General features: G+C 36.6%; 1 protein-coding gene across 3 annotated transcripts in view; it reads left to right on the forward strand.

Moving 5' to 3' along the window:
- The window catches only part of SLC41A2 (solute carrier family 41 member 2), a 34,601-nt gene extending 27,753 nt beyond the window's left edge, over positions 1-6,848 (forward strand). For all 3 annotated transcript variants that reach the window (XM_026726761.2, XM_087934884.1, XM_087934885.1), the window contains exon 11: positions 4,483-6,848. In XM_026726761.2, the coding sequence (XP_026582546.2) occupies positions 4,483-4,668 (186 nt within the window). In that variant the 3' untranslated portion in view covers positions 4,669-6,848. The remainder of the gene's footprint in view (positions 1-4,482) is intronic.
- The last annotated feature ends 7,265 nt before the right edge of the window (positions 6,849-14,113 follow it).

The raw sequence follows: 14,113 nt of genomic DNA on the forward strand, positions 1-14,113 counted from the left end.
TAGTGACCCTTCAACATTACCACAGCACAGAAAAAAGTGACAGGACCATTTTTCACATTTATGACTGTTGCAGCATCCCCATGGTCATGTGATCAAAATTCAGATGCTTGGCAACCGACTCATATTTATGACGGTTGCAGTGATACACTTTTGTGACCTTCAGACAAGCAGAGTCAATGGGATAGCCAGATGCATTTAACAACCATGTTACTAACTTAACAACTGCAGTGATTCACTTAAACAATTGTGTGAAGAAAGGTCATAAAATGAGGTAAAATTCACTTAACTGTCTCACTTAACAGCAGAAATTTTAGGCTCAGTTGAGGTCGTTAGTAGAGGAACTCCCTGTATTTCAGCTGAACAAATAATTAGTGCAATATTTTTTTTTAAAAAAAACCTATTATTACGGTGTCAAATGGCCTTAGGATGCATACATGATTACCATTACAAGATCAGAGATACCATAATTTACATACTACAGCATATCTTGCTACATTTATGATTCAAGAAATCCCTGACACTGTTTTAAAGCCTCAGTTCAATGAAAATCTACTTATAGTGCTTCCGTAAATAGAGAAAATCATCCATATTCAAGTGATGGATATATTCTTGATAACATCATACATAAATAAATGGATATTCTTGCTTTGAGACGATTACTCATATGTAACAGAACAATAGAGCTGGAAAGGGCCTTGAAGGTCTACTAGAGCAATCCCTTGTTCAAGCAGTTGACCCTATTCCATTCTAGACAAATGACTGTCCAACCTCTTCTTAAAAAGCTCTAGTGATGGTGCAACTTTTGAAGGAAACCCGGTTTAATGAGATTCTTTTAAAAAAAGTATAAACAATAGCAAAGTAATAGTGACAATAACAATGTATAATTGCTTTGCACAATGTTCAGGTTTTTTTAAAGTCTTCATTTTTAGACTTGTCAGCCTCATAAAACTGAAAGCCAGATTGCAATAACCAAGCCACCCGTTTAAGGATTCAGGTTTTGTGACTTCCAAAGCCTGTCCCTTTATTTCCCCATTTTGGCTAAACCTGTAAATAATTTTCTAATATGTTCACATCCAGGGGTGGGATTCTACCAATTTGTACCTATTTGCTAGAACCGGTTGTTAACATTCTAAGCAGTTCGGAGAACCTGTTGTTAGAAGAAATTACTGGCCTAATCCTGTAAGGAAGGCAGGAAGGAAAATTCTGATGTTGCTTACATAAACTGCCTCTCAGTTAATCCTTATTACATTCTTGGCAGGACTAGATTTCCTGTCTCAGGAACTTCTCTGAGAGTTCCCCGCCCCCACTTTTGCTGGTACTTTGCTTGTGTGGAGTGACCATTCAAAGTTACAATGGCACTGAAAAAAAGTGACTTATGACCATTTTTCACACTTACGACTGTTGCAGCATTCCCACAGTCATGAGAGGCCAGGCGAGGAGATGTGTGCCTTGATGATATTGAGTTGGCCATGTCCACCCAATCACATGACCACCAAGCCACGCCCATCAACTAAGCCACGTTCACAGAACCGGTTGTTAAAAAATTTGTCCACCCCTGTTCACATCCTCATGAGAAATCACAGAACACAGTTATGTTAAGGCAATATTCTTCTTCAGCAGCTTTCAAAATGTGTGGACTTCAACTTCCAGAATCCCATAAGCAGCACACTGGCTGGAGAATTCTGGAAGTTGAAATTCACAAATCTTAAAGTTGCCAAAATTGAAAAACACTATGTTTAGCAGGACTGGAAATAAACAAGTAATGGGGAAATTCACCCGGAACTTTATCTTGGAAACAGAAATTGTCTATTTATTTAAAATCAGAATTGTTCTGCAAATTTTCATGTAAGCTAGAATTCATAAGATTGGCTGCTGATCTTTTCTTACTAAGAATAGTGATCCAAATGTTCATGTGGGAATATTTATCTTCTAATGGTAGCCAGACAGACCTGATTTAAACCAGAAATTCAACTCTACTAAATTTTGAAAAGAAAAATTAATAAAATGATAACATGAGTACCTGTGTGATGGCCTTTCTTGTTGATTTAGCAATATAAAGGATGCATAATCTCTAAATAAATGGTCATTATCAGATATGTGTGAGATTAACAGCTAGAAAATTGCAGAAATTTGCAAGTAAACAATTCACTTTAGCAATCAGATCCTGGCACTCTGAAATAACAAAAGACTGATTGGAAAATTGTCAGCTAAGTAATGGCGGTGATTGTGTATCATCAGATAGTCTTGGGCATAACGTTAGTAGTTCTTTTGGGGGCTTTTTTAAATATATCACACTCATTGGATGTGTAGAGATGCAAAGACAGACCAGCAGATAGCCTTTAGAAGTTTTCAGAAACTAAATATTATTCTTCAACATAATTTAACATCATTTATTTTTGATAGGAGACAAGAGGATAAGATGAGAAAGAATGCTCCTTGCTGAGAAATGATTCTGCAGTGTAAAACCCAAGGTGGAGTGAGAGCTCAGATTTTTATGTAAGGGATATAGGTTGTGCCTCTGTGTTGTTGTCAGAATTTATAGAAAGAGCAATGGCTTAGCTCGATCGGCATCAGACTATGTCTCAATGATTGTGATTGCTCTGCAGATATATATTTATTTTTAACATAAGCTGTGATAATCAGCATTTTTAAACATCATGTGATATCTAAAAACCTTCTTTTCATTCAAACTAACATGACTGTATTTGTTATGTCCCAGGCATTCCCAATGAATAAAGTTCTAATGGGCGTTATGTCATGTTGTTTTAGTTAGCTTACATTTTGCAACATTTTTAATCTTCATTTTTCCATTCATACTTTCATTTGCCCTTCCTCACTCCTTGTATTCTCCTACTGCCATATCATTAGTGTTGGACATAGGCACAGAAGTCAGTCCTGACCTACTCACGTTACTGGAAGGAGAAAATATTTGCCATTACTTAATGCTTAATGCTGGCCTCTTGGTCATCTAAAATAATGGGGCTAGGTAATAACATCCCATATTTGATATGAAGTAACAGGAGATTGCTCATGTAGGGATGAGTGCTGTTAGTGTTGTCTTGTAGGGTTTTTGAAGAATGGGAGATTAACAAATGTTTGATTAACTAATCAAACTTTAAATGGCCAGTATTGTCTGTCTTGGAAAAAAGAGGAACTGTCTCAAAAAATCCTATTCTAGGGAAAAGAGAGGTTTTCAAATATATTTGGATTACAGAGTAGCACACTGAGCACACATATAATTAGCTTAGGCTCACACCTAGCACACATATAATTAACTTAGACTACATAGTGACTTTTTCAGTAAAGATGTTTATCTAAATAAATAATACATGTTACTTCTTTAATGGAAAAACTAGAAAGAAACTTGGTAATTTGAAAATAATGTAGCCATATGGATATTTTCCTTTGTAGCATAAAATCAAAGGTTCTATGTGTTTTGAAGTATTAAATTATTTCAGGGTGTTAATAGTTAACATGTTTCTGATTTGTGACTTTGATTACTTAAATTATTTTTAAAGAAATACGAACTTTCAGACTGGTCTCTAAAATATTGTGTCACATACAAAATTTGCAGAGTTTTAAATTTGTTTCTGCCTGTAGAAATCTATAGAACTCTTTAGGTTGAAAATATAATTTCCCAAGGGGTTAAATTAGTTTAAATTATAATTAAACTAATGTTGATTGTTTAAGTTAAGCAATTCCTGTAAAAAGGTAAAGAACAAGGAAATTATTATTAGTAAGATTATGATTCGTCACACAGTCAGCCAGATGTTTGGACTGGATTTGGCATATTTAACTACTTATTGAATTCTTTCCAAGAATCTGGGATATACAAAAGTTTTTTTTTATTATTATTATTATTATTATTATTATTATTATTATTATTATTATTATTATTATTATCAGCACAGGATGTAAGCTGTTCCAAATAAGCTGCCTTTTGCAATTGACTGAGGGTGATTTTGTCAATGCCAAAGCCAAGGGTGTTTACATGGTGCTCCAGTTCTTTTGGGATTGCACCCAAGGCACCTATATACAATAAAATGAAATCACAGCTGCCAATTCTTTTTCTGATATTTGGCCTATATATGCATCAAGTTCTTTTCAAGAACCTAGGATGCCGTGATGTGTACCAACATAATATACATGTGGCCTTTTGTAATTGACAGAAGGAAACTTACCACACTCCATTTATGTTTATCTTTCAGATTCAATTTTCATATTTTGATACTTTCAATCTTCTCTAATTCTTTGTCTTCTATTCTACTACTCCTTGGTATTGCCACATCAATTTCCCACACTTTCTTCTTTTCAACCACAGTTAAAACTAGTGTGTTGTGAGCCAAAACTTTTATCAGTTTGTATTTGGAAATCCCACAATATTTTAACCCACTGATTTTTAACTGCTTTTTCCATTAAAGTTTTATTGCTGTTTTAAGTATAATATTTAGTCATGTCCCTAACTGTGTTATTCTCTCATAGGTATTTATCTTATTATGGATTGCTGACTGGATGGTGCACCACATCTGGAAAAAAGGGAAAGATCCAGACAGTTTTTCTATTCCTTATCTTACTGCACTTGGAGATCTTCTTGGAACTGCCTTACTTGCCCTGAGTTTTCATTTTCTGTGGCTGATTGGGGATAGGGATGGAGATGTAGGAGATTAATACATTAATAACACCTAATTTATCCCATTAGTTGAAAGGGACCACTTGATTTAGCATTTTGTATGAAATATATTAAGAGAGTAGTTGAGTTTCATTACCGAAACTTCAGTGTTGACACTGATACTAAACAGCCTTAACTTTTTTAAAACAATAAAAAACTAAAATAAGAAGCTTCAAATATTTTTACACTGCAAAGGTGTGTTTGGGGCTGGTTGACACCATCTCCTCATAAAAAGAGAAAGTTGGCCAGTGTTATGTCAGGAAATAAAATATAGTTGATAGGTAACAAAACGATGTGGTTTAACCACTAATGTATCTGCCTAATGAAATGTAGCATGCATTAAGCAGTCTGGCTATGCATTTGAAGTCATACAATATAATGGGTTCACAACATAAAATAGAGATATCCCATAATGCAAAAGATATTATTTTTGCAAATCAATAAGAAAAACAGGTTCAAGTAAGACATTCGCCATGGCATTCACTTTATTTTAGTTGCTGGCAGAAAAAGGATGGAACACCCTCTGTTCCAGAAAATTAATCAGCTGAAATAGGAAAGGTGTTTCTCATAGATATAATACAGTACGATAATGCATGGACAATAGTAATGTTGAATTAATGGTTGTAACTCAAAAGTTACATTGACACTGTTTTGAGGTACTCAAGTTTTGTCCTTTATTGTGATGTATAAAGAATCAAGACTATTTAAAGAAGAAGAAAAGGAGCTTTTGATATGTATTGGGGAAACTACAATATCACTTTTGAAATAACAGGTGGATGCTTTTATTTTATTTTTTTAAAAAATACTTATCATTAGAAATACTATTGAGTTAGTTTATCTTGGAGATCTTTTATCAAGCCACTCAGAATTGCTTTGGAGTTAGACACTGCTGAAATCTAAACCAATGAGTCAATCAATCAGCCAGGCATTCATGCCAATTATAGGCAACTCATGTTATTTCCTGGTATGTTGCAGTTCAAACTTTAAAATTTATATTTAGAATACCATCTCATTTTGTAATGAGAGGTTGTTCCACTGAATACTGTTTTAATCATAGCTTTGTTGGGTTAAAGAAATGGCTTTTTTCTGGGAAAACATTTCCTGTGTCCAGAAGGTTAATGCTTGTTGAATGACTACTTTGTAGAGTATCCTTATGAAGTGTCACAGGTTCTCTTTAGTTAGTTTATTTAGTACATTGATGCTGATGGTGATTTTCCACTATACACCATTCATGTCTGTTACTTACACAACAGAAAATCACTAAATGTTTAAACTGGTTTTTGTTTAAATGTTTTTTTGCTTTAGATATTGGGGAAAGAAAAAGATTGTAGAAGCTTTATGATATAGATTATTATGAGTTGTAGACTTCCTTGAGTTGTCCTATAATTAAATATTAATATTCAGTCGATCCTTGGAAACACAGTTTCTCACTCCCTGCACTGGAAGCCACCAGTGAGAATTTAACAATTATAATTTATAATTATTTAATTTTCTACTAAAATTAATTACATTTGACATCTAATTTTCATTCAAATTACATGGAAATCCAAGCTACAGAGTAATGTATTTCAAAGGAAGATACATGGTAATCTATGGTAGTAGATTAATGTGTGGGACTCAAATGTTCAGATGTGAACTTCTATTAATACAAATACTCTTGGGCCTAGTATAATTTCTTGATCATTAGCTTCAGCTTAATAGTTCAAAATACTGGCAACTATTCAGCTTGCTAATTGAAATTCTGTCGGTAATTTTCCCTTACTTTAATGATACATTTTTTCCATGATGACTGTCTTTATTTCTGTACTGTAGATGGAACGATAGAGCAGAAATAAGCTTTCAGAACTGGAAAAGAAAATTAGGTTATCCTTCCTGGCTGTTTTTGTTGCCCTTTGATTGTAATCTATGAGAGACTTTTCAGGAAGTAAGTGAACTCTGTGAGGCCTACTTCTCAGTACCTATGCACTGTTACCAACAAACAACATTACATACAAAAGCAGTTGATGGTAACCCAAAATAGACTTTGATTTAGCAGTTAAGGTTTTAATTCTGGTTGAACCTTTTTATAAGGATTCATGGTCTGATGGAAAATATTGCAGTATTTGAAGAATACACAGAATATATATCCTTGGAACCAAGAAGAATAAAATTTCATCTTTTTTCAATGTAATACCCTGAATATAATGTATGCATGATATTTTCATTTCCTTTCCCTAGTTTTTACATGCCCGTCTTATGATTTATTGAGAAAGACCAAACTAACTATAATTAGACGATGTTCTAATTATACTAATTACACATGTTCTAATTACTCTGAATTATGGGAAAAAATAAGTAATAGTCAGGATGGAATAAAATTCATATGTGTGTGTAATATGTATGAGGCAGATCATTAACATGTTTAAAATACAAAAACACATGATTAAAGAGTGCATATGTTAAAGCAAGGTAGTTTATCAAACAAATCAATTATTTTAAATTCCCATTTATTTTAAAGCCTCTATCTTTCTGCAAATTTCCTCTAATGCCATTTGATACAGAACCTTTGAATCCATGTCCTCTATCACTTGCCCATGCACCTTGACAAGCTTAGTTGGAATGACGTAAGTAGATTCAGTTCTGTTCCCTTTATGATTGCATAAATTAGAAGAAAATAGCACTTGATGGATACAAATAGAAGCCCCTGTTAATGGTTGTACTGAGTGGCTAAAAGATTGGAGAACGGTGGGAACACAAGCTGTTCTCTGAAAATAAAAGTCTAGTTTGATGAAAAGAAGGACTAGGGGTGACATGATAGCAGTGTTCCAATATCTCAGAGGCTGCCAGAAAGAAGAGGGAGTCAAGCTATTCTCCAAAGCACCTGAGGGTAAGACAAGAAGCAATGGATGGAAACTAATCAAGGAGAGAAGCAACTTAGAACTAAGGAGAAATTTCATGAGAGTTAGAACAATTAATCAGTGGAACAACTTTCCTCCAGAAGTTGTAAATGCTCCAACACTGGAAGTTTTTAAGAAGAGATTGGATAACCATTCCTCTGAAATGGTATAGGGTTTACCTCCCTTCCTAGTCTTCTGTTCTGTTCTATTCTATCCTATCATATCCTATCTGACACTAGATGTTGGATACTCCTGAATGGAATAGTAGGAAATAGTAGGGATTATGTATACACCTCTCTTCTAATATATAAGAAGTTTGAAGTCATTAGAATTAGTCACCTTGCCTAAAATCCCATGATGATAATGCTCCTCCTTTCCTCCTCCTATTGGGAAATCTCAGGAACACTTTCAACAATTTGGTTCAAGATATGCTGGCCATTCAATTATGATGAGGTTCAACCTTGTATTCCTTCCTGCCCAGAGTTGCCCTGAACTGCGAGATGGGTGGCATATAAATTTAATTAATAAATATGCCCTTAAAATCCAGTTTCTTCTGAAACGTTTTGTAATCCAAGTATAAACTACATAAGAATGTTATGGCAAATAATTTGATTACCTGTATTTTTCTCAAGCTGCAGAATTGTTTCCCAGTAAACTCCCCTAGGACATAGAGGGCTCATAAAATATTAATCATCATGGTCTATGCAGACAGCAATAGCACTTAGACTTACATACCACTTTGCAGTGCTTTACAACCCTCTCTAAGCGGTTTACAGAGTCCGCATATTGCCCCCAACAATTTAGGTCCTCATTTTACCAACCTCAGAAGGATGGAAGGCTGAGAAAACCTTGAGCCTGGTGAGATTTGAATGTCAAATTGCAGGCAGATGGCAGGCAGCAGAAATAGCCTGCAGTACTGCACTCTAACCACTGTGCCACCTTGGCTCATAAAATAAGATCCCCTTATTTTATCCAACCATGTGGACATAACAGTATGTCGGTACCTACTAACTCTTTCACTCATTTGCTGGTCCCTTGCCTTCTCCAAATCATGGAGAAGAAATTTAAAAAAACTATCATGGAGCGGGGATTGCATAGATCTGGGAGGCTGATAAATGTCCATCATAACATTTGAGGACCTTCCTATTAGACAATGGGCACATAATGCTTGTTAAAATGACAGAGCAGCTCTTTATGACAGGATTTCAGTGGATAAATATTGATTAGAGTTGTCCCATGCATATTTTACATGGTGAAAATTCCATCTGTTTTAAGTCTCAGTACATGACTAAACTTTCAGCAATGGAAGCAGAACAACCACCAGTTGGAAAGAGTTTGATAACTGAGAAATTCTGCAGACTAGCTTATGTAAGACTAGAAGAAAGAAAACAGAGAGCCATCAGGTTTTGATCATGATACTGAATATCAGAATATATAGTTTAAGAGAACTTTAAGAGGAGACTTGATTGCTGTCTCTTGGATCATTTATTTTAGATAGAATTCTTTGTTGGCCAAATGTGATTGGACACACAAGGAATTTTTCTTGGTGCAAATGCTTTCAGTGTACATAAATGATACATTCATCAAGAGTCAAGAAGGATCAAGTTCAACACTTAATAATAGTCATAGGTTACAATAAGCATTCGAATCATACTAGGAAACAGTCAATCCTGGTAAGGATACAAGCGACAAAGTTACAATCATACAGTCACAAGTGGGAGGGGATGGGCGATAAGGAGTGATAGAGAATAATACATTTTGAATCTACTATTGCATTTTTATCAGTAAACACATGCATTTGGTCTTAAATGTATCGCAAATAGCAGTGATGTAACTGTTCAATTTTCCAGGCTGCACAAGTTTCTTCCCTATTAATGGGCAACCAGGTGGTGTATTCTACCAGTATGGCCCGGTTCTGGCAGAGAACTGTTTTGCTCCGAGTCTCCGACACTCTGCAGTTGGGCCACCCCTGCTCCTAGGTGCTTTTTAACCTCTCAACTTTTTGGTGCGGCAGAGCGGATTGCTGTGTTAAATAGCTGAGAGGCGCAGTAGCTTAGTTTTTACTGTTTTAACACGTGCGCAAAGCATGCATCGCATAACCCCCCTGCAGCCACACTCACAAAGCCAAGCCCACAGAACCGGTGGTGGGAACTTTTGAATCCCACCACTGGGGCAACCTGTTAACAAAAGAAAACAAGAGCTGGTAGTGAAATAAGTTTACATATTTCTACAAAATCAGATACTAAACAGATAATTGAAGTGCTTGATTTCCTATTTAATTTTATGATTCTGTGTTCATCCCTTAGTAGAAAGGGAACTTATTGTCACAAGCTGTACAAAGTTCCTATTTAAATAATATTCTTTTAAAGATATGTACTTCTTCATATCTGAATTGCATTTGATTTCCATTTAAGAAACTGCTAGACTTTCATTTGCTGAGAGAAAGAAAGAATATGATCAGCCCTTTTCTTGTTGTTTTTTTATGCTGCAAAGTGATTTTTTTTAAATCACCTGTGATATCAGTTGCACATACAGGCTTATTGCATTCACTGTAATAATGTTTATATTCCAGAATGATAATGCACATTGACTTCAAAATGGCCAAGCTGTTATGCAGCTCCATTTGACTGAAGACAAATGTTGCAATAACTCAGGCGTGTCGGGAACATTTATAAATGGCCATTTCACTCATGAAGATAAATATGATCAGAGAACTGCTATCATTCTGCTTTTCAGAAGGTCTCATCTTTTGACTCCAATAAAGAATATGGATGGGGAAAATGCGTGGTTCACTAAGGCAATTTAAATGTCAGCCTAAAAATGTGTTATGTGGCTTTTTCTTAGTCTTTTGTACACACACACACATACATACAGTATATCAGAGGCTTATGTACTTTTTAATAGAAGTTTTTTTTAAAATTCTGGTTCGTTCTTTGAGGTCATAGCAATAAAAGGCATACATATGTAACATACGAAAGTAAATCTACTTGTAATGAAATAATAATGGTGCAGTGGCTGCATTTAAATATATCATGGTTTACTGTACTAGGAATAAGCCAAGGCATTTTACATTCTCTGGTCTATTGCAGGCATTGAAGAATTAGGAGTTTTAGGGAATTGTAGTTGTTAATTCAAACTAAGAACCTGTCGCTTCTGTGAAGCAACCCTTATTGAAACTATCTTAGTGGGCAATCACACATGTGGAATATGGCTGTGATAGAATCCCTACTTTGACCTGGAGACAGGAGATATTTAGGCAAGGAAACTAGCCATTGCAGAAGAGATTCCTGCTTCCAGGATGTGAAAAAGAGACTCAAATTTTATCTTAAATATATTAGAGATATCTTCTAGAGGAGAATTACTTTGGTAGGCTTTCAAAATTAGGTTAGCCAATCAAAACTTTTCCCCAAACCCATGTGGTTTCCTGAGCATGCTTGCCTTGAAGGTTTTGATGATGGCATAACACACAGGCAATATTCAGACAGCTTGAGAATTTGCTTACTTCCTAGAAAAAGGGTCAATTTGGCTAAGATTGTTGTAAGGTGTGTAAAGGCCTTAAGTCCAGTACTTTACTGCAGAGGAGAGGGAATGCAAAAAGAGCCTTTTCTTATCCTTAGAAACATCTATGGCAAAAGTTAGTAACTTGTGTGCAAGGGTTATTATATGCAAAAGAATCATTGTACAAAATGGGGCATTAAAGCTTTGGAAGAAATTCCAAGATTTGAGAAACTACACAAAGACGTTAACAACAACAAAAAGATGCTTAGTGGCCCAAGTAGACATCTTTTAATGATGCCATTGTATAAATAATTAATTGTGATACCTAGCACTGGCATTACAAACCTGGCTGCAATGAAGGCTACAGATAAAAATGCTTGGTAGATATTTGCAAAAAATAATAAAGATCAGCAGTCCTGAATATCATGGCAAAAGAGTTTTCCAAAGGGATGGGAATGGTCCTTTTGGGCTAACTATGAGATATCTAAGGTGGTTGCTAAAATTGTCATAATCCTTCCATTTTGATGGTCTCAACTCAGAAGGAGAGCTCACCACTCAGAGTCTCTCTTGTATAGATAGATAGGGGAGCAGTGCTGGGATTCAATTTTTTTTACTACCGGTTCTGTGTGTGCGGCCATGTGACTGGGTGGGTGTGGCTTTTTTTTGCTTTTTTGCAGCCCTCACCCATTTTGGGGAGCTTCCTAGCCTCAGAGGAGCCGCTGGGGGGTGTTCTTGCTCCCCTAAAGCCCCTCTAAGGCTCAGGAAGAAAAAAAAAACAGCATGGGAGGGGCATGCAGCACCCCTCCAAGCTCCATTTAGGGAGCTCCCTAGCCTCAGAGGAGCTTCTGGGGGGCAGCGGTTCCTCTGGGGCTCTGGAAGGCAAAAAATGGAGGGGGGGGGGCTGAGCTCCTCCCTTCATGTTTTGCCTTCCTGGGCCTCAGCAAGGGGAATCCTGGCACAGCTGATCTATGTACAGCTGATTGTCGGGAGGGGGAAAAAAAGAAATACCTTAGGCGAACGTCAGGCGGGCAGGGTAAGAGAGCATTGGGTGGGAAGGCGACCGGATCGGGGGCGTGGCCAGCCAAAACTTACTACTGGTTCGGCGACCCATGCCAAATTCTTGCTACTGGTTCACCTGATCCTGAGCAAACCAGCTGAATACCACCACTTAGGGGACCTGCGGCTCTACAATTCCACAATGGGCAGAAGTGATATACCCAAGCTCTAGAATACAGCCATAATACTGAGCAGCAGTGATTGACCTCCCATCAACATTCCTGATTATCTCAAGCTTTTCATCACATATAGTACTTCAGAGTGGAGAGTTGCTGTGTAGTCGCTGTGGCTAAAAGGTCTAAAATTATTAACTTAATGATAATTTAGTAAATAAATACAATTGGCTGGGTTCACAAAACATATTAAGCCAAAACCAAAGAAACCACACTATGATACTATGACATTGTGGTTAAGGTGTAAGTCAGCAGTCCTTGCCAAAAAACTACAAGTTGCCCAGAGATTGGAGCATTGAAGGAGAATTGCAATCCAAGAAGGTTTGGAGGTTTATTGACTGAGCAAAACACTTTTTTTTAAAAAAAAATGAAATTTCTGAGAAAAATAATCAGTCTTTAATGGTTTTTTTGTTGCATTTACACAGGAACAATTCATAAGTGATTTATATTTGTGTTGGCGATTCATAAATTACCTTCATTTTTATCAATATTATATATCCGTGATGGTGAACCTATGGCACAGAGCCATTTGTGCCGCCATACGAGCTGCAGGTAAACTTACCTCACTTTGCATGTGTGCACCTCACAGCTGATTTTTGGCTGGTTTGAAAGGTTTGAGGAAGGCTTCTACAGGCTTTTACAAGCTTTGTAGGCTGAAATCTAGCCCCGTTTTGTCACTTCTGTTTTTTTCAGAAAAACAGGAAATGATGAAACAGGGCTAGATTTTGGCCTACAAAGCTTGTAGATGCCTTCAGGAGCCTTCCTCAAGCCTTTGGGAGGCCGAAAAGGCCTCAAACCAGCTGAAAATCAGCTGTGAGGTGCAGTGGAGGTAAGGGTGGGTGTGTGGGTGGGGAGATTGCATGTGCATGCACAATTTTTGGCACAGAAGCCCATAAAGGTTAGCCACCACTGCTATATACAGATATGTTGTTCACTTACAGCAAGCTTTCTATTGCATTCAAACAAGAAAATGTCAAAATATTCAGATGCTAAATGATATTTAAATATTTGTTAGATATGATAGTTTTGACATGTAATATTCTCTTTAACAAGAGATACAGGGAAAAATATTAATGACCCCCCACCATCCCACATTTCTGCTTGGAAATGGTACAGGTTTCAGAAGGCCAATTTGATTTCAGATGCTTTTTACCCAGTGTATCTATTACACACCTACTGCAGTGGGCAGATTAACATTTGGTTACACCACCTGAAAATAGTTAAAAGGAACACTGACATTTAAATGCATTTATCAATATGCAAAATACAATTGAGTAGTTGCAGAGAAGGTCAAATCTCAGCAAGTTACAGGGCAAGACTGATGCAAAGGGAACACCAAATAACATTGTCTACGATGCCACCTCCCAACTTGTCCTAGTGCTCATAACATTTGTGGAATTGCTAAACATCATAAAAAGAATGACCGTGTCTAGAAAGAAACCCAGCTGGCAAAATGGAGTAAATGGGGATGATTTAAGGCTTAAGAAAGCAGTAGTGCCCATTGGGATATATGTTTCACAAGCACATGAAACAATCCTGTGGACATTCTGACTTCATAATTGTACTCACATAACTCAAACCTAGGTCAGTCAAGCTCTTTTGACATTATCCAATGCAAGAAAGAACCCTTTCTTTGGCCTATTGTCCAGTCATGTTAACTGATGACTCTCATTAGTCTATTCCACAGGCATCAAACTCGCTGTGTCACATTGCCATCACCTCATGTTTCATGAAGTTTTCCCCATTTGCGGAGCTGGGGTGGGCGTGGTCTGCATGTGACACATCCGGTCTGTGGGCTACCAGTTTGACACTCCTGGTCTATTGGATATATTGTCTGTTTT

This window comes from Pseudonaja textilis, chromosome 5 (assembly GCF_049901715.1).
Source record: "Pseudonaja textilis isolate UNSWEBS1 chromosome 5, rPseTex1.2, whole genome shotgun sequence".
NCBI classification, from domain to species: domain Eukaryota; kingdom Metazoa; phylum Chordata; class Lepidosauria; order Squamata; family Elapidae; genus Pseudonaja; species Pseudonaja textilis.